The sequence below is a fragment of the Aricia agestis genome, chromosome 8, assembly GCF_905147365.1.
Source record: "Aricia agestis chromosome 8, ilAriAges1.1, whole genome shotgun sequence".
NCBI lineage: Eukaryota > Metazoa > Arthropoda > Insecta > Lepidoptera > Lycaenidae > Aricia > Aricia agestis.
Window position 1 is genome coordinate 18,654,161 of NC_056413.1, and position 19,548 is coordinate 18,673,708.

Here is a 19,548-nt window from a genome sequence, read left to right on the forward strand (position 1 = left end):
GCGCGGCGGGCGGCGGGCGGCCTGACTGAGCGCCGACACGCAGTTTGTACCAAAACTATGACATCACAACTTATAGATATTAATGCGTACATTTGTCAATTACATTATGTCATTGGTTTCTTCCGCGAGCGGCCGGCGGGAGCTCCCCTACTCGATATCATTGCACCATGTTTTTCAACTTCATTTCAGTTTAAGCTCATCGTTTTATACAAACAGTCTCCCCACCGGCTCGTCTCGCAGCTTACGAAAATAAGCTTAATTCTAGCGGGGCTTAACGTCATAATATGCGTAATACAGTATACCTAGGCATTGGCAAGTGTCGGCCGGCGGCCTGCGTCCCGCCGCTGCAGCGACAGCTGAATAATCGATATCATCTGAACTTGTTCCAGTTATAAAATCTCCAAAATGTTATTTTATTAAACAGAGTTTGACTCTCAGAACTTTGTCAACATCAGCGGGGTCTGCAGTGGCGGGCCACGCTACATACAACAAATATGACACTCTTAAAGCGTGCCTCAATAAGTCGGCTACATCTACACGCTAAACTAACGTAAATGCTCTCGCGCGCCGGCACCTACATATATATAAACGTAGCTTAATGCTGACATAGTGTTCTAATACGATTTCCTCTAAGCCAGGGTTGGATTACATTTATTGAGCAACAATTCATTTTCCCTCCACGACAGTAGTGAGAAGGCCGATGCGTTTGCCGGCGCGCTTTGTACCTCATTTGTAATGCGGTAGCCAGACGGTAGTTATCATATAACACCTAACGACTAACGGAATATAACCCAAACATCGTCGGCACCGGGCACTTGTAATAATTCTTCACTTTGATAATAAAGGACATCATAATATAGGAGCTTAGTGCCTGGCGTCGGCGACGCTCCTTAAATACTAGTAATTTCACTTAACGCAACGATTATAATACATTACAATTATATTATTAACGATTTAAATTCATACATTACAATTTCGTATAAAAATGCAAAAGTTTCTTGTACAATTTGGAATGAACGTTTCGGAATACGATGTCGTCTTACCTCTAAAATAAATGCTCGAAAACACATCGAAATGTTAATCACGTTACTCTAGTCAGTCGAGCTCTACGTTAAGTACTACGCGAGTGCGGGGTCGCTCGAGCGAGCCACCTTACGCGACTTTTGGCTTAGCTAGTCTATCCGTTAGTATATCGAAATATCGTTACAAAAATACACGGAGGCGGGTCGACCGACGCGCCGCCCCGTCGGTATAAAGTGATAAAAAATATGGCTAATATTGTCCCGGGAGGCGCGGGCCGCGCGCACGAGCGGCGCGGGCGGCGGAGCGGGCGGCGCGCCGCCGACCGAGTATTTTCAGCATAATGGAAGACGGCGACGGAACTCGTTACTATTGTAATTTGACTGGCGACTTACGACTACGGCTAAATATTCCAATACATTTTCTACGTTCAGATGCTCGGCCGCGAGTCTGAATACATAACAATAAAAACACTTCGGGCACTTTGCAGCTCGCCCTGGTGGCCGGCGCTACAGAACGTGCCGCGCTCCACGGCCGTCGATCGCTCGAGTGTGAGTTTATTTCTATAACGACTGCAACGTTTCCGGGCAGCGGAAACATGAGCTAAACGAAAACGTACTCGAGGCTGCGACCATCCGTTTTGTAAAGCGTTATTTTAATACTTCACATAACACGCTCAAGGACTGAAGGCTTAATACTCGATATTTGAATGGAGCCCCTCAGAACAGCAGGTCGGTGTGCAGCGTGCGGGACTCGCTCCAGGAGCGCGCGCTCTCGGCGGCGCAGGGCCGCGCGTCGCCCGCCTCCGCCGCCGCCTCCGCCTCCTCGCCGTTCGTGTCCGGCCGCACCTCGGACCGCTCCACCTCTGAAAATTTACATAGAAAACATTTTATTTTCCATTTTCAACAAAATTTCAGAAAACAGGAATTACAATAATTAATATCGTAATCACGAATGCGTGTATTACGGAAAAAATATATTCACCATCAGGGCGGCGCGTCAGTCCAAGCGCAAAGGAGTCGGCGACGGTCTTGCTCGGCGTGTACTGCGACAGCGCCGCTGACACTAGGAACACACATTTTATTAATAAAAAAGTAAAAACAAATACCGTTTCATATAAATAGACACTACTTTGTGCGATATGGTAGCTGCGAGATAGATCATTCACACACTCACACAAATTCAAGACACAACAGAATAAGAGTCAAGAGAAAACAACATCTTAAAGGAAGAGTTTCGTGGTAAAAGAATCAGAAAATTTTAGCGCAATATAAGTTATACAAGAAGGGTATTCAGTCTCTATAAGATATTATAACAATTAATACAATTTTTAACATACCGAGAATATATTACAAAGAAGCCTGACTTATTAAGTATGCGGAATTAAGTAGCACGAGAGAGAGAGCAGTACGAGGAATATGCTAGAGGGACAAAATTTTAGTAGTCGTAGCTGTAGTGGTTTTTTAATAGAGTCTAGATAATTTGTAAGCTACAGTAATAGAACATTTAAGACCGGCGACACGTGTGTGCGGGCGCGGGGGGCGGGGGGCGGGGCTGTCACACAAACGTCTCGACGCTCGCCCGCAGTGTACGGCGCAGGCGCACCAGCCGCGTCACTTTACACGCAAAAAATTACCTTATTAATTTGTTACCGTTTGCATGGGCACCGTTAATCAAATAGTTAACTGCGTTAATCGTTAATTCGCTACAATAAAAGTTTAATTAAAACTTTTTAATCGGGACTTAACGCGACCTATTCAAGTAGTAATGCTTCTACGAATACATACTTTTTCTCGACGTTTCGGCCGTGTCGCAACGGCCGTGGTCACGAGGGGACTGAGATAAAAGTTTACTTCGTTAAACGTTAAAGCGTTACATTTCGAAAGAATTAACACAAGTTAACGTTAATCGTTAATTTGTGTAAAATTGCATTTTTATATCTTTGCGTTAGTGAACTTATAAAACCTGTTGGTTTAGGTTCTGAAAGTTAACAGGTTTGAACATGGGTTCCCAAAGTATGCGTCGCGGCGCCCTGGTGCGCCGTGGAAAGGCAAGAGGGGCATCGTGACTAGTGAGTCGATCCTCCATCATTATCCGAAACCGCAAATATCTATATATATAAAAATGGATTTTCAATTGTGTTAGAAACGCTAAAACTCGAAAACGGCTAAACGGATTGGGCTAATTTTAGTCTTAAAGTATTTGTAAAAGTCCAGGGAAGGTTTTAAAGTGACACGAAGTTCAGCTTGTGACACGGGACAGCTAGTTATAAAATAAAATAATAATATGAAATATACAGACCATCTTTTGTTCGTGATTAACTGATAACGTTTAGAAAATTTTGTATTGCGTCTACTCTTTCTTGACTGACTGTACGTCTAAACCTGTTTTTCGCGCCGCGCCGCGGTGCTGTGCGGTTAATACTTAATACTATTAAGCATTGGATTAACGATTAACGGACTTCTACATATTAACGGAAGTTAACGTGTCCGTTAAGATTTTCTAAAATCCGTTAATCAAAATTTTAACTTCGTTAATCAACGATTAACGGATTAACCAGTTAATGCCCAGCTATGGAGGTAGGCATTCAATTCAAGCTTCTCACCTATATGCGTGTTAGCGGCGAGCGTGGAGGTGGGTGCGGCGCAGGCAGGCGCCGGCGCACAGGCGGGGACGGGGGCGGCGGCGGGAGCGGGCGCGGTCTCTGCAGCGGGCGACTCCTCGCATAGCGAGATCTCGGACGGGTACTCGAACGTGCGCGTCAGCGAGTCGTCGAACTGCAGCTTCAGCTGAAACACCATTACATGAGATTATAGGTTTTGTTACAAGACAATTAGTATCCCACCAAAAACATAAAATGTAAAAAGAACCAAGCAAAACATTGCATAGCTTTAATACTTCTGTCGTAAAAAAAATTCAGATCACATTCAAGCCAAGCCTTCAACTTATTTTGTAATTTAAACTTCGATCACTAATATACAAGATACACAGTCCCATACAAAACCTCTCGAAAATCTGTCGCCGAGTAATAGTTTAATAAAAAAGTATACATTTATCTAAAATCAACCTTAATCATAGTAATTAAAGATCTTTTTATAAAACAATGTACATTGTGTGTTTACAAAGCAATAAATTTTTACGAACGACGCACGCTTCAAACTAAATTCAACCATCCGCGTATATGTCTTAAAGTTTAAATTATTACAATGCCAAAAAAGCACATTAATTTTACGGCCGCACTTCGCCGCTGGAACAGGGCGAAGTGAAGTATGAGTGGAGTCAAACCGTTCAACATAAAAATGTTGTTGATTGTAATAATTTTAATGGTCTATTTTTTAATTTTTTAAAGTTTAATGTATAAAGTGCGGAGTAATTATTTTTTACTTGTTATATTATGTTGTTCTAATATGCTTAATTTTATAGTTAACTAAAATATACGTGTATACATTGAATATAAATCGATGGCCCCAACGAATAATCGTGCCATCGAAAAAAGACAATTTTTCAGGAAGACGAAAAAACGTTTGGAACCAAATAACTTTGACTACATAATAAATAGACAAATATAATGTATAATCAAATTAAAGGTAAAAAAAAATATCTTTTAGCTCATATATTTATTATTAATCAAATATTATCGGTTTACCGCATATTTAAGAAAAACCATATTATTTTATTATTCTAGTGAATAATATGTGACTTGTTAACACTATTGTATCAATGCACGTTTATTCTTGTCATAAATGAAGTTTTAACAAGTGCAGTGTATTGTTGCATGGTTATTCCACGTATATTTTTTTCCGTCTGAGCCATGCTCTGGTCATTTACACGCTTATTCTTGTATATTTTGTTGCTTTTACATGTTTGTAAAGATAAAAGCCCGTATATTAGTGTTAACAATATCGACTCATTATTTATTTATTACGACCTTATTAGTGCATGGTATAAAATGTAAATCTATACTAATATTATAAAGTGGAAGAGTTTGTTCGTTTGAACGCGCTAATCTCAGGAACTACTAGTCCGATTTAAAAAATTATTTCATTGTTAGATGGCTCATTTATCGAGGAAGGTAGAGCCTATAAATTATCCTTCTAAGATTAATAGAAGCGAAGAAACATAGGAAAATGTGGAAAAAACCCGGAAAATTATTTGAAGGTGCTTATGTCGCGAACTACTAGATGAATTTTTAAATTATTTGGCACAGATGTAGAGTAGGCCACGACGTAAAGAAACATAGTCTATTTTTGCGGAAAAATATACGGTTTCTGTAAAATTTCTCATTTTAAATGCAGGCGAGACCTCGTGGAACGTTTAGTTAGCTAATATTTTCTTGTTTTATTAATATTGTTGACCTATTATTGTTGTTGATAAATATTGACCTCCCTCGCGTCTATGAGTTGGCACATACAATATATAAAATGTAGTACAACCTTGCCTATAGATCCTTCAAGAGAGAGATCACTCGGGCAAAGAAACAGCACGTCAATAGTATTGGTGAGAGGCTCGAGTGCCTCCCTTTGGGAACCCGTGAATTCTGGTCTCTGGCCTAAGCTATTGAAGGGTATTTCTGAAAGCCATCCAATCATCCCTATAAGTAGGAAATGGATCGTTGGCCCACGACGCAAAAAACAAAGACGATTTTCGGGGTAAGCTCTTTGCGTCAAACTCGACCCTTGATGACAGGGCATAAAAACCGCCGACCATACCACGATGCAGGAGCATCATGTCGAATATTCGGTTACATCAGCGCTCAGTGTAAATAGCCCTGCGTGCCCTTGATATCCAAAAGTCGAGTGGGCCTGACGGAATCCCTCCTATTGTGATCCCTCCTAGAAAAATATGGAATACGTGGCAAAGCCTTGGACTGGATTAAAAGTTATCTATCGGGACGAAAGCAATGTGTACAAATATCGAACATTCAAAAAGGGAAAGAATTTACTACCAGGTCTGACTTTTTACCTAATAATTTCGGGGTCCCGCAAGGTAGCATACTAGCTCCGTTACTTTTTTGAATTTACATTAATGACCTTCCTAACGTAACAGATCAATATACAATTTTATTTGCAGACGACACCACGGCTATAATTAAGCGTAAAAATATAAAATATTTTCAAAATGACATTTATAATACAATTAAAAAAATCATGACATGGCTTAATAATAATAATTTAAAAATTAATATAAATAAAACAAAATTAATACAATTTAGAGATTATAGAACACGACCTATTGACTTGAATATTAACATTGACGGCGCTGCTATAGAAGAAGTTAATTCGGCAAAATTTTTAGGAATCATTGTAGATAGACACTGTAACTGGAAGGATCATGTAAACCATGTATGCGATAAAATTGACAAGTTTATATACGCAATTAAAATATTACGTCTAAAAGTCTCGACCGAAGCAGCACGTTGTGCATACCACGGATATGTTTCGTCTGTACTCTCATATGGGCTACTACTATGGGGAAACTCTGTTGAAATTGATAGGGCATTTAAAGTTCAGAAGAAGTGTGTAAGGGCAATCTGTGGAGCTTCCCCATTAGATAGTTGCAAACCAATTTTTCAGAAATTACAGATCCTCCCTTTGGTATGCTTGTATATAAGAGATATTTGTGTTTTTGTTAAGCAACATTCGCACTACTTTCCAAAAAATGCTGATGTCAACAATAGAAGTGCTACAGCAAGATACAAATATAAACTGTACATGCCACAGTGCCACATGGATGTATATAGGAAAAATGTGTACATTAACGCCATTGATATTTTTAATAAATTACCAGATAATTTTAAATCATTAAATGCAAGTAACTTTAAAAGACAAATTACTAAATGGCTATTAAACAATTGTTTTTACACATTAAACGAATATATGACATTTAAAGAAAAATAATGCAATGTATAAAGTATATATTATCTATTAAAATTAATTAAATCTGACAATTAAATACCAATAATTCAATGTATGATGTAATAAAATTAATTAAAATCTCTTATGAGATAAATATTTTCTATGTAATGTAATTATTATTATTGTATAGTTATTCAATTTGAAATGTATTTTATTTTATATGAAGCTTATAATATATTTCTTCAATTGACAAATTATATATAAAATTCTTTGTAAGATAATAATGTAGGTATTAATTAATTTTACTTATATATTTAATTTAATTGCACGCCATTGTTATGGCAGAATGTTAGAATTATAAGTAGTGAATAAGACCTTTATATCAACAACATTCTGGCAATAAAGACATTTGAATTTGAATTTGAAATTTGTGTTGAAAAAGTTTGCTCCAGAGTTGGCTCCGGTCTTAATGCGTCGTTTTCGGTTCTCCTACTCTTCTGGCATTATCTCGGCTTTTTAAAAGACAGCCTTAGTGTACCGATCCCCAAAAAAGGTGACCGCTCAAAACCTTCCAACAAACAACCAGTTGCTAAAACCTCCGTCTTCTCGAAGATAATGGAATCCATTATCAGCTCTTTCGATACTTGGGCGGCCAGACATTACTAAGCGACAAACAGTACAGGTTCCTAAAGGGTCGCTTGGCTGGTTATCTCTTGGCGTACCAAACTCATCGTTGGGCTCAGGTGATTGTGTGGAGAGGAGAGGCATTGGCTGTTAGTTTGGATATTACGAAGACCTTTGATCGGGTTTTGCTGAAAGTGCTGCTATCAAAGCTTTCATCATAATGGGCTTCTCGAGAATTTATGTAAATGGGTCACAAGTTTTTTAGCAGATCAATGACATGTAACAGACCAACGGCGTTTATTGCTATTTGCTATGCGGATGATAGTACAGGTGATGTCCTATGTACCGGGTTTCCCCATATTTCTCGGCTAAATGTTATTGAGAGTCGAAACGAACTTATGTCTAAAATAGAGAATTCACAGGAGAAATTCTCTGAAAAGTCACCAATGGTCGTAAATCCTCGTTTTCGGGGCACTTCTTTAACAATCCCCTCCCAGCATTGAAACACTTGTCGTAAACATATCGAGTGAAGTCCAGTTTTTAACAGGACGAGACAGTATTGCAGTCCGGACCAATGCCTGCAACTCTACAAGTTACAGGTTCGGCCTCATATGGAATACTGTTCTCATCTCAGGTCAGGGACCCCAAAATACCAACTAATCTCTTTGGATCGTATCCAATGAAGGGCTGCTCGAATCGTTGACTGCCATAATGTTTCAAACAGGCTGGACCCCTTGGAATTACGCCGAGATGTAAATATCTTCACTCTGCATCCTCAATCAGTTGTATCACGGGGAGTGCTCTGAGGAATTGTTCGGAATCATACCTTCTGCAACTTTTCGCCATCGTTCCACATGAAAAAATACCACCCTCATAACTTTTATTTTCCGCGTAACTTTCTGCCGACCACTGTAAAATTTGGAATGAACTGTCATCAGCAGTATTTCCGGACCTATACGACCTGCAAACCTTCAAGAAGAAAGCGTATTCCCGCTTAAAAAGACCGGCAACTCACCAGCAGCTCTTCTGATAAACATTACAATAGCTCTTCGAATAACTTTTACAAAAGCAGAAAAGACAAGAGAAATTAGTAAAAGACTGAAGATGCCAAGGATGATGGTGAGAAGATGCGTGTAGATATCTGTCAGTGTGTGTAGGTTTTCTGTACACAGTGTGGGATAATGTACCATCCTCCTTCACTTTGATCTCCTCGTCCAAAAATGCGAGGCATCTGTTTTTCTCCATCTCGTAGGTGAACTTTATTTTTGGATGGATTGAGTTAAGGTAATTAACATACTGTTCTATTTCCTGTTGACCTCCATTAATAATGCAAAAAACATCATCAACGTACCTCTTCTAAAGCTTCACAGTACATGGTCCAGTAGCTAAAGCTAGGTCTTCAAAGTGCTCCATCCAGATGTTTGCAATTATCGGTGCCAGAGGGCTACCCATTGTAACGCCATTGATCTGGAGGTAGTACTTATCTCTGAAGAGAAGGTAATTACCGTCCAAACAGTGTTCAATGAGAACAATATATTCCTTAGGCAACTCATGGTCACACAGCTTGTTTTTATTCACCTCGATGCAATCCTTGAGTGGAACGTTAGTAAAGTGACTCAACGTCGAAACTCACCATAGTATCTCCGGGTTCCAACCTCATACTCTTCACTATGTCCCTGAAATGGACCGAATCCTTCACGAAAGACGGTGTTTTCCCAACTAATGGTCGCAGCACTACAGCAACATGTTTAGCCAAGTTGTATGTCGGAGAGTCAATTTGACTCACAATTATTTTCTGCACATATTCTTCGGTACTCATAATATGCAGAAAATAAGGAGTTTGCTTCCAAAGGATTCCTTACCTTTCCAAACTTCTGGGGTTTATAAAATAGATTGTAGCTGTGGTAGTTCGTACATTGGCCAAACGAAACGGACTATTGGCGAAAGAGTGAAAGAGCACATAGCCGCAGTGAAAAATCGCCAGACAAATAAATCCGCGGTAGCAGAACATCTGCTTGATATGGGGACTAATCACTGGATGGAGCTACACGACCCTAAAATCCTCTCTACGGATCGTAATTACCACACGAGAGTAATACGTGAAGCCATTGAAATTAAAAAGTACAAAAATTTCAATCGTGAGGACGGATTTAAATTGTCGCCCGCCTGGAATCCAGTGATTAATAAGTGCAAACCGCGTGTGTCACCTGTGTCTATAAGTGTAAACCCGGATACAGTTAGTGTTGTGTGTCGCAGTGAAGCTACTGACTTTCAGTGTATTGGAACACAAATATTGGACAACTCGAGGGTAGTCGTAGAACCGACCGCCCGGTGCAAACGAAGACGTCGCGCTCCTGCAGTCCCCTCGTGACCACGGCCGTTGCAACACGGCCGAAACGTCGAGAAAAAGTATGTACTCGTAGTAGTATTACTACTTAAATAAGTCGCGTTAAGTCCCGATTATAAAAGTTTAAGAATAGCAAATACTTGGAAACGGTTTTGGTCGGTAAAAGACATAATGAAAAATAAAGAAATGCCTATGAAAGTGAAAAAGAAATTATATGAAACATGCATAATGCCGTGTCTTTTATATGGATGCCAGAATGGTATCCGAGAGGAAGTAAAAGGAGTAGAGGAAGACAAATAAAAGATGGGAGGACGATTTTAAGAAAATAGCTGGAGCATTATGGTTACAAGTTGCTCAAGATAGATATGATTGGAAGTCTTTAGAGGAGGCCTTTGTGGAAAGACAAGCTGTTGAAAACAAACATCCATTTGCCGATGATAATAATTAATAAGTACATAATTACAGTTAAGCATTAGTGATAGGATTTTGTTATTTAAATATTGTAAAAATTTTGTACAAAAGCTGCAATAAAGGCTATTTTTTTTTTATTTCATTAAGTTACTTAAAGCCTTTTGCAGTCGAAACTTATACTGTTCTTGCAAAGTTACAAACATAATAATATTTTCTTGAATTTGATGAAGTATTATATTTTTCTATTATTTTTCAATTTGTAGGTTTCTCTGCCCAAAGGATGAAAACGGAACCCTATTATTAATAAGTATTCGCTGTTTGTCCGTCGTCCATCCGTATGTCACCAGGCTCGATCTCGAGAACCGCAACAGCTAAATAGTTGCGATTATCACAAATTATGTAATTCTGGTGTCGTTATAAAAGCTGATAGTCCAATTAAAACAAAATAAATTATTAATAGGGGGCCTCACACAACAAACCTATTTTTCTCCCTTTTTTATCTATATCCATAATGGTAACAGTAAAGTTTTTGAAAATTTCAGAAAATATTCAACTGTATTTTAACTTTAATAATTAATTATAAAAATTAAATAAACTTATTATTTAAGGGGGGCTCCCATACAAATTTACGGTACGGAACCCTATGTACGCCAGTCCGACTCGCACTTGGCTGGTTTCATAATTTTTCCTTTCATTGTGATTAAAGACCTATCCGGGTACCAAATTTCAAGGTTCTAAGTCTGCTAGAAGTAGCTTAGAATTTTGATGATCTGTCAGTCAGTGAGTGACAAAATGTAGTAACTTTGACCATCCGTAACTATTAAACTATTTATCGAAATTTCATGTAACTCAGAGGTTAAGCTAGTTTTAATACTTGTGTTTAATTTCCTGGTTATATTCAAAGCAATCGAACAGGTATCGATAAATCGACTGAAACACTGCAGCATCACCAGAGCTGTAGGTTTTTATTGTCCATGCTGGGACTCAGACCTCCATTCAGCAAAATAATGCAAGTTTTATTTTGCGTCATTTCTATTGAAGCACTGTCCACCGACCGATATTCTTTTTTCACCTCTTTGTCCGAATCCGAACTACACATATACATGGACGAAATATCTGTGATGTGGTCTAGAATTCGACGTCGTCATAAGTGGAGTCTACAAAATATAGTCAGTATCATGTTGTAGGTACCTTAGCCTGTCTGTCGCGGGAGAGCTTGGCGGCGGCCATGGAGGAGCGGCCGTTGATGAGCACGTTGTCGTTGACGAAGCGCACGGAGCAGGGCGAGGGCGGGCGCTCGGGCTCGTCGTCCTCGTCCGAGCCCGCGCCCGCGTCCGCCAGCGCGTCCGCTCGCAGCAGCACCACGCCCGGCTCGCCCGCCTGGAAACACCACGCACCATGTTTACGTACGAGTATAATATACCATTTTGGTGGAAAACAAGACTTCTAATAGCTCTTTTATAAACCATTGTGTTGAAAGCTGCCCATGTGGGGTAGCGACAGCAAAAATGTATGGTATCGGTCTATATACCTTCATATTATTACATTTCTACTTTATGTATTGTAGTGTAAGGTGATGGTGTAGACAGTTTTGCAGTACTTCAGGAGTACCTACAGCCTAACTATAATACTTGAGATACTCGTAAGTATGTGACATGGCTACAGTATGGCTATCGGCTGACGTCGTCGATCAATAACAAATGAATCACAAGGTCCGCAGGTGACTGATAACGCCGACTCAGCCAATAATCCGGTATTAACAAATTGCGATTTGGCTAGCACGTAATATTCAACGCTTATATTTTGCCAGGTATTTATTATTTAGGAAAATAAGCAATAGGTAACTTAATGCCAACTTGAAAACAATACGAATAAATAAGCAGACCGATCATCTGATTTCGAGCGTTTTACTACCAGAACCGCGCGGTTTCTGATGTGCCTAAACAAGTTCTTTAGCTACAGTCAATCAAACCTTTAGTGATCAACGATGGTCTCTTATCTCTACAATAATTTTGGTCATAGATCAACCTAACTTTAGACGCCGCGCAGTAAGCAGGCAATAAATAATAATCATGTAATGGAGCGACGCGGGCATCATGCAATGAAGTTGACGGGCTGTCGGAATCCGGTCCCAGCGAGAGGTTCAAGGGGAAGGCTGGCGTTCTCACGGCGGCGCGTTCCCACGTTATCAGCTGATCGGGAACGGCCGAGGCTACTGTATAATAGCCGGCTAGTTGATAGCTCTTTGTCTCGGTCAACTTATCAGCTCCTCAGGACTGTCAGTGTCAAGAGCTGTTGTTGCGCAAGCTGTGAGAGGACGACATGAAACTCCAGCTAACATGTCACAGCGACACCTAGAGACTTCTATGAAATTCCCACCGATCGTCAGGAAGCGAATTTTATAGAAATTCATAGAAACCAGTAATGTCGCCGCGACACGTCGTTTGCAGAAGTTTCATATTCCGCTATAAACTTGTCTTTTTAGCAATTGCAAATTGTTTTCGACTAATAGAGGCATGAATCATGATGCATGTTCTGGTGGAATTTGGAGGAACCTAATTAATTAATAATATAACATCTGTGTAAGTATATTATGTATTATAACTGAAAAAAACAATAATAATAAGATAGTTATCTTATGGCCCTTATGAAGTGCTAAAATGCCTACTAAAAACAAAGAGACGGATTTCATGGACATGTAAAAGTTATTGGAAATTCTATCCTTTTATTGACCAATTTCGATTACACGACCAAAATAATTTTATCAGAAGGTCGGCGTGATAAGACGCGATTGCTCACATAATACGAATATCTACGTGATAATCAGCTCAATAAAGCTACTGCATTTCTTCCAATTCAGTGTCAATTACCATGATTACGACGAGGCTGTACCAGCTGTACTGCGTACTCAGCCTAGTGCATTATGATAAAGAGCCTTCTAATTAAGTGGCACGGACACGGACTCGTTTGAGGTCAAGTGCTTTTAGATAATGAAAGGACTATTGATATGACAAAACTGATTTCAGTTCGAGGTGTTAGTTATTGTCACGATATTATGAAAATTTGGCGGACTCGGGCTATAGGATTTTCTGAGCATCTTACTCTGAATCCCTCCCTCTGACAACTAGGGTCTAGGACAGGGGTTCCCTTTGAGCCATCCAGTTTCCACACCTAAGATTAAAGCATTGATCAGACGCACGTGACAATATTTACGTCTGCGAGATTATCAGTAGGTATCTGTAGCTGAGCTACACTACCCAAGTCCTATTCTCTCGGGGGCGCACAGTGGAAAATTTGGGTCCGTATCGGATCAAAAATCTGTAACTTCAAGGTTTTTCATCGTATTGTATTGAGATTTGGCACATGTATACAAAGATTTAAAAAATAATCAATTTTTGAATTTTTTTTAAATGTATACATATTTATTTTAGGTTAAAAAAAAAAAGAAAAGAGAAAAAAAGTAATATGAGTAGTTATATTATGTTTATTTTTTTATAAATGAGTACTAATATGAGTAAAATTAAGAAAACTTAAACAATTACTTATCACACAAGCATAATAAAATACATAAAATTATAAAATCGTATAGTACCTATCTATACCTCACACCAAACTAATTGATCTCAGATTAGACAAATCTTATAATATTATTGGTTTTATATAACTAGGTATTAGTTACTTATAATGTTGTATCTAATTGTTATTATCCTCGCTATTCCTAACTAAAATTACTTCCGGTGTAAATGTAGGATCACCTTCAGGTACCACCTTCAAAAGACTTTGTGCCTCTACATCAAGATCCTTCGCGATCGATCATCATTCCAGAAGATAGAGCTTGTAAAATAATATACAAGCGTTTAGTCAATGTTTCATCAACACCTGTTATGTTCGCCGAGGAAGTGTAATTGTAAAAGAACCTTCGTGCTGTATTTCCATCACTTGAGTTTCCACTTATCTTCTTCGTTCACCAGAAGTTGATGGCAGTGAATGTGCTTCAGACTCCGAAAACTGTATTGAATATCTCGACTCCAGTCAGCTTATATTATTCCGAATAAATTTGTCCTTTTTTCGTGATGCTTGAGCCCAGCGCTTATTGAAAGAAGGCAGAATATGTCTTTGAATGTCACCAATTACAAAACACGAGTTGTTTTCTGAAACATTTAATGTTTGCTGTAGAACTATGGACAACGATTCCAAGGTTCTGCCACGCTCGATATAGGGAATGATGAAATCGCCCTTAGTACAGTTGAAAGTTGACATTTTAATGGAAATTACCAATTTAAATAAGTGTCACTTAATATGAAATATACGCTGAAGTGTGCAATTTTTTTTAATTATTATTTTATTTGCTTCCCCTTATATACTGTTTTTTTTTAGATATGAAATACGTACTAATATCAATGTTATGCATATTTACTAACGCAGGACGACTGCAGAATAGAATATAATAAGCTATTGCTATCAAAATATTGTGATTAATATTTATTTTGCACACTAGGTATATCCGCAGTAACCGCAAAAGATACCGAATTATCTACTCCGACCTCTATCACATTTTTTACCATAACTTCCAGGACCGCAAACTTCCGCAGCTGATTTCTTTAATTTTTCATTTATGAATAGTTAGGCATCAAATAACACATAAAGTTGCGCGTGGGGAGACTTGGGTAAATGTGAAAACCCTCGACGAAAAAAAAGAAAAATGAAAAATAGGGTATGTCAACTTTTAAGTACTTGCTCAAAAATAAAAAGCATATTAAAAAAGTTAATAGCTCATTATTATGAACATAAAATATCCTTTTTAAAAATGTATAAAACCGCATGCATGTGCTAAATACTTTTTTCACAATATTCATTTGAATTATGTGTATGCAAACATTTGAATGAGCCATCCGCTACTTCAATTTACTTCAACCTATGAAAAAAAAAATTATGCAGTTTTAGTAAAAAAAAATGTCTGATTAGGATTATTTAGTTATTAGAGTACCTATCGAATGCAATAAATATTTCATTCAAATTGTGATATTTTTAAAAACCATTTATGAATATGCAATTTTCCATAGTGGGGCGGCTTGACAGTGAGGTTTTGACCGGATAAAATTACCAATTTGATCCGAAGCATAACATCAATTGGCAACCGATCCCAAAGGATCATGGTCATATATATAGAAGAAATGCTTATATATATGAAATTTTTGATTAGTCTTTTGGTTTGGAACATTATTATAGCTGGCATCGAATTTAATTGAATCTCTTTTATATTCTCTTTCGCACAGACACACACAGATATCCATAAGAAATAGACTTAAACCATTGCGGAGTTTTCTGTAGACCTTTTCAATGTGTACAATACTTGGTACATTATTTTGATAAATCTCGTAGGGTTCAGCCTGCGTTTGCAATGTAAGCGGAAAAAATGTAATCATTTACGACATCTCATTTGAAACCCCAACAATAACAGTATTTCTTCACTATTTAATGAATGTTATTATACCTATAACCTTCCTCTTGAATCACTCTATCTACTAAAGAAAATCGCATCAAAATCCGTTGCATAGTTTTAAAGATTAAAGGGAACAAAGGGACATGAGTGAAAAAAAAAAACTTTGTTTTATAATATTTAGTGATAGTCTAAAATAATTACAATAGAACAATCAGAGAAATTAATTTGTAGGCAGATTGCGGACCTAAGTAATTTGGTCGCGTTTAAAGATAAACCCAACCGACAGCCGATCACAATTAACATTGAATTGACATGATCCGACTACATGACGTTGGTCTGTCAACTACCTAGGAATCAATATCCTCGATGGTAGTAAGTAACTAGCTATTTTAGTCACGACTGTAGCTGTTCAAATTGTAATCGAACACCAAATAAAGTAAATATGATCACCAAGCTTGACAGCTTCCCCAAACTTCAAAATGCCTGATAAGTGACAACAGTGCCTGTTTTTTTAAATGGCTGTTTGGTATAAATAACCATAATAAATGTCAGTGTCATGTATTAAATTGCGAGAAAAAAAATCATATGACGTTTCTCTCGGCGAAATTGACTAGGTGACAAAACTCTAGACCCCCTCCCCCCCTCTCGTGACCGAGCGTAGTAGTTTGAAGACCCCCCTCCCCCCCTAAATGGGTCACGTAGTATGGGTATGGTCCCTTACTAGGTGGATCTCATCTCTTTTGTGTATGTAAAAAACTGTGAAATAAGGAAATAAATTATTATTATTATTATGATAAGGAGCGCCTATTATCTAATATGTAGAGTTTACGCTTACATACTCTACCTATCACTCATTAGTCATATAGAATACACTTAGAGAGTTGGTCATTCTACAATAGGCGAATTGGCAAAAGTTTAGTTTAATCACGTGCACGTCATCAAATATCGAAAACGTATATTATATTCGAAAGTGTTGAATTTTAATATAATGTGTGTAGATTAGAAAGGCGTTGGGTAACACTCTGCTCTCGTGTGTTAGCTTTAGTTTTAACCGTTTAGTTTCGTTAAAAGGCTATAGATATCACTCTCATGCTGCTTAGATAACTTGCTATCGATCAATTCGCTAAAGAAAAAAACATGCATAGGATTCGACATAATCACATTAGACATCGCAAGAGCCACGTTGCTTACCAAATCTCATACATTTAAGGGGAGGTTATTCCTAAATTAGCAGGCCGATGTCTGTCAGTGCAAATATCGACGTAAAAGACATTAAAATAACATTCATACGAGGGCTGCTATTTATGTATCCGGAATTAAAAAAAGAAACAAACATATATCATTTAATATGGTTTTATTGCTTTTCAAAATATTCGCCGCGATGATCGACACACTTTTGCATACGCTGGAACCAATTTTCATAGCACTTTTTCCATTCTGATTGAGGTATCTCCAAAACGTGCATTTTGAACGCATCAACAGCCTCTTCGCGGCTCGAAAAACGTTGACCACGTAATTTGTTCTTCGCGTATGGAAATAAAAAGTAATCGTTAGGTGCCAAATCAGGGCTGTACGGCGGATGATCAGTCAATTCGATCTTTTGACCCTCCAAAAACTGAGTTGTTTCAGCTGAGGTGTGACAGCTAGCATTGTCGTGATGTAATATGATTCTGCGTTGTCGGTTGTCCTTTCTTATTTCTTCAAAGACTTCTGGTAAACAAATGGTCGTATACCATTCAGAATTAACCGTTTTACGATTCTCTAATGGCACTGTAGCCACATGTCCATTAATTCCAAAAAAACAGGCGACCATTTGCTTCAAAGTACTTTTTGCACGAGTAACTTTTGTTGGTTTCGGCTCATCTTGGAACACCCACACCGTTGACTGTTGTTTAGTTTCGGGGTCATATGCATAGATCCAAGATTCATCACCTGTGTAGATATTATAAACGGCTTTTGACGTACCACGGTTGTATTTTTTTATCATTTTTTTGCACCAATCGACACGAGCCCGTTTTTGATCGATTGTCAAGTTGTGCGGAATCCAACGCGAACATATTTTTTTTACAGCCAAATGTTCGTGTAATATCTTATGTATGCTCGTCATACTTATGCCTAAGGACGCCTCTATCTCGCGATATGTAACATGACGATCATGCATTATTAGTTCCCGCACAGCATCTATATTTTGTGGGACAACAGCTGTTTTTGGGCGACCTTCTTTATTTTCATCCGTGAGCATAGACCGCCCACGATTAAACTCACTGTACCAGTGATAAACAGTGGTTTTTGATGGTGCTTCATCTCCAAAAGTTGCGGTGAGTTGAATAAAGCACTGTTGTTGATTTAGCCCACGCCGAAAATCGTAGTAAATCATTGCACGAAAATGTTCACGCGTTAAATCCATGGCAAATGAAGACACGCAATTTTCAAAATGACGCCACAATGGAAAAATAATTGACAGTCACATGAAACAAAATGTATTCTTCAACCAAAGAGTTCTATTTTCAAATGTTGTAATTACTTTTTAAATATTGTTCTTGTAAGTGGCCAGTTCCGGATACATAAATAGCAGCCCTCGTATCAGCGCGCCTTGTACAGTGGCGGTTACGACGATCGCCGCGTCCATGATAGGGCGAAATAGGAGAAAAAACCTTTTTACTTAGATAAAAAATAGTATAACTAAACATGTATCCGTACATTTCCCTGTAAAATTTTAATAGTAATCGAACTATCCAAATTATTTTTTGATTGAGTCCCTGTAAGTCCTATAAAACTGAAAATGTTTTTAAAATCGAGGTTGTTTCGGAATTTTTTTTTATCGAGTAAAATTATCTGTATTGTGTTTCTAACCGTAAAAGTCACTAGTTAAAAGATGTATCTATACATGTATATATTTTTCAGTTTTTTTTAATGACGCTTTCTTTAAAAATTACTCATTCTAGAAACGTGAATTTGGAATATCCTAGCCTTAAATCTTACTTCGCTGTCGAAACATATCAAATGTAAGTTGTCTAAGTATCCCGATGTGGGTGTCGACTATTTATACAACGATGCCAACAATTTGATATCTATACGGCCAAATCGATTTTTTTTGTACTTAGAAGCTTGTAGGTCAGTAATAGACCAAGTTATCGACGGGGTCCGCCGGGCGCCGACTGGCATTTCTCTCGTAAATCTACGTTCTTGTGTCAGTAGACAACACATCTGCATTCTGGTGATATTTTCTCTACTTTGAATCGGAGAAATTTCACGGCCACATTGTGTGTTGACGCCTACAGTTTAAAAATATCCCATTTGTTTAGTTTTGCACAATTTGCCATTGTGTGTGTGTGGAATTTTCAGGAAGCGTCATTAAGAATACTTAATGACGCTTCCTGAAAATTAGTAGGACAACAATTAGAGGAAAAATAGTAGGACTATTAGTCCTAATCCTAATTCCTGTATCTCTGATCTTCGTTCGAGATGCTTTAATTTTTATTCTACTCGATTAAATCCATGGAGATTTTTTAATAAACTAACTGTTAAACGCCGCCGCCGGTCTTATTCCATAACACGATTAATCAGTGCCATAATTAGTGTATTCGTTTCCCACGGCCGCGAGTCGCGACATACCGTTAGCGTTAGCGGTTAGCGGTTAGCGCTAATCTCGCTACCAACTAATGATACGATATCGCTTCTATCATGAGGATTAAACTCGGTAATCCTTTGGCGAAATGTTATCGCTTTCGACAGGCCGTAATCCGAAATTATTTTGTATTGACGTATTCGATTGAGGTCCGAAATATGTAGGATTCATTATCACTTCATCAATAGCTAGAAAAAAAAATCAATGAATAAATCGACGA

General features: G+C 38.2%; 1 protein-coding gene across 1 annotated transcript in view; it reads right to left on the reverse strand.

Annotated features, from left to right (window-relative positions):
* Window positions 1-212: 212 nt before the first annotated feature.
* LOC121729291 (serine/arginine repetitive matrix protein 1) overlaps window positions 213-19,548 on the reverse strand; it is a 55,249-nt gene continuing 35,913 nt past the window's right edge. The window contains exons 4-7 of the mRNA XM_042117760.1: window positions 11,449-11,637; window positions 3,626-3,809; window positions 2,005-2,085; window positions 213-1,885 (exon numbers count right to left, since the gene is read on the reverse strand). Of these exons, the coding sequence (XP_041973694.1) occupies window positions 1,740-1,885; window positions 2,005-2,085; window positions 3,626-3,809; window positions 11,449-11,637 (600 nt within the window). The 3' untranslated portion in view covers window positions 213-1,739. The remainder of the gene's footprint in view (window positions 1,886-2,004; window positions 2,086-3,625; window positions 3,810-11,448; window positions 11,638-19,548) is intronic.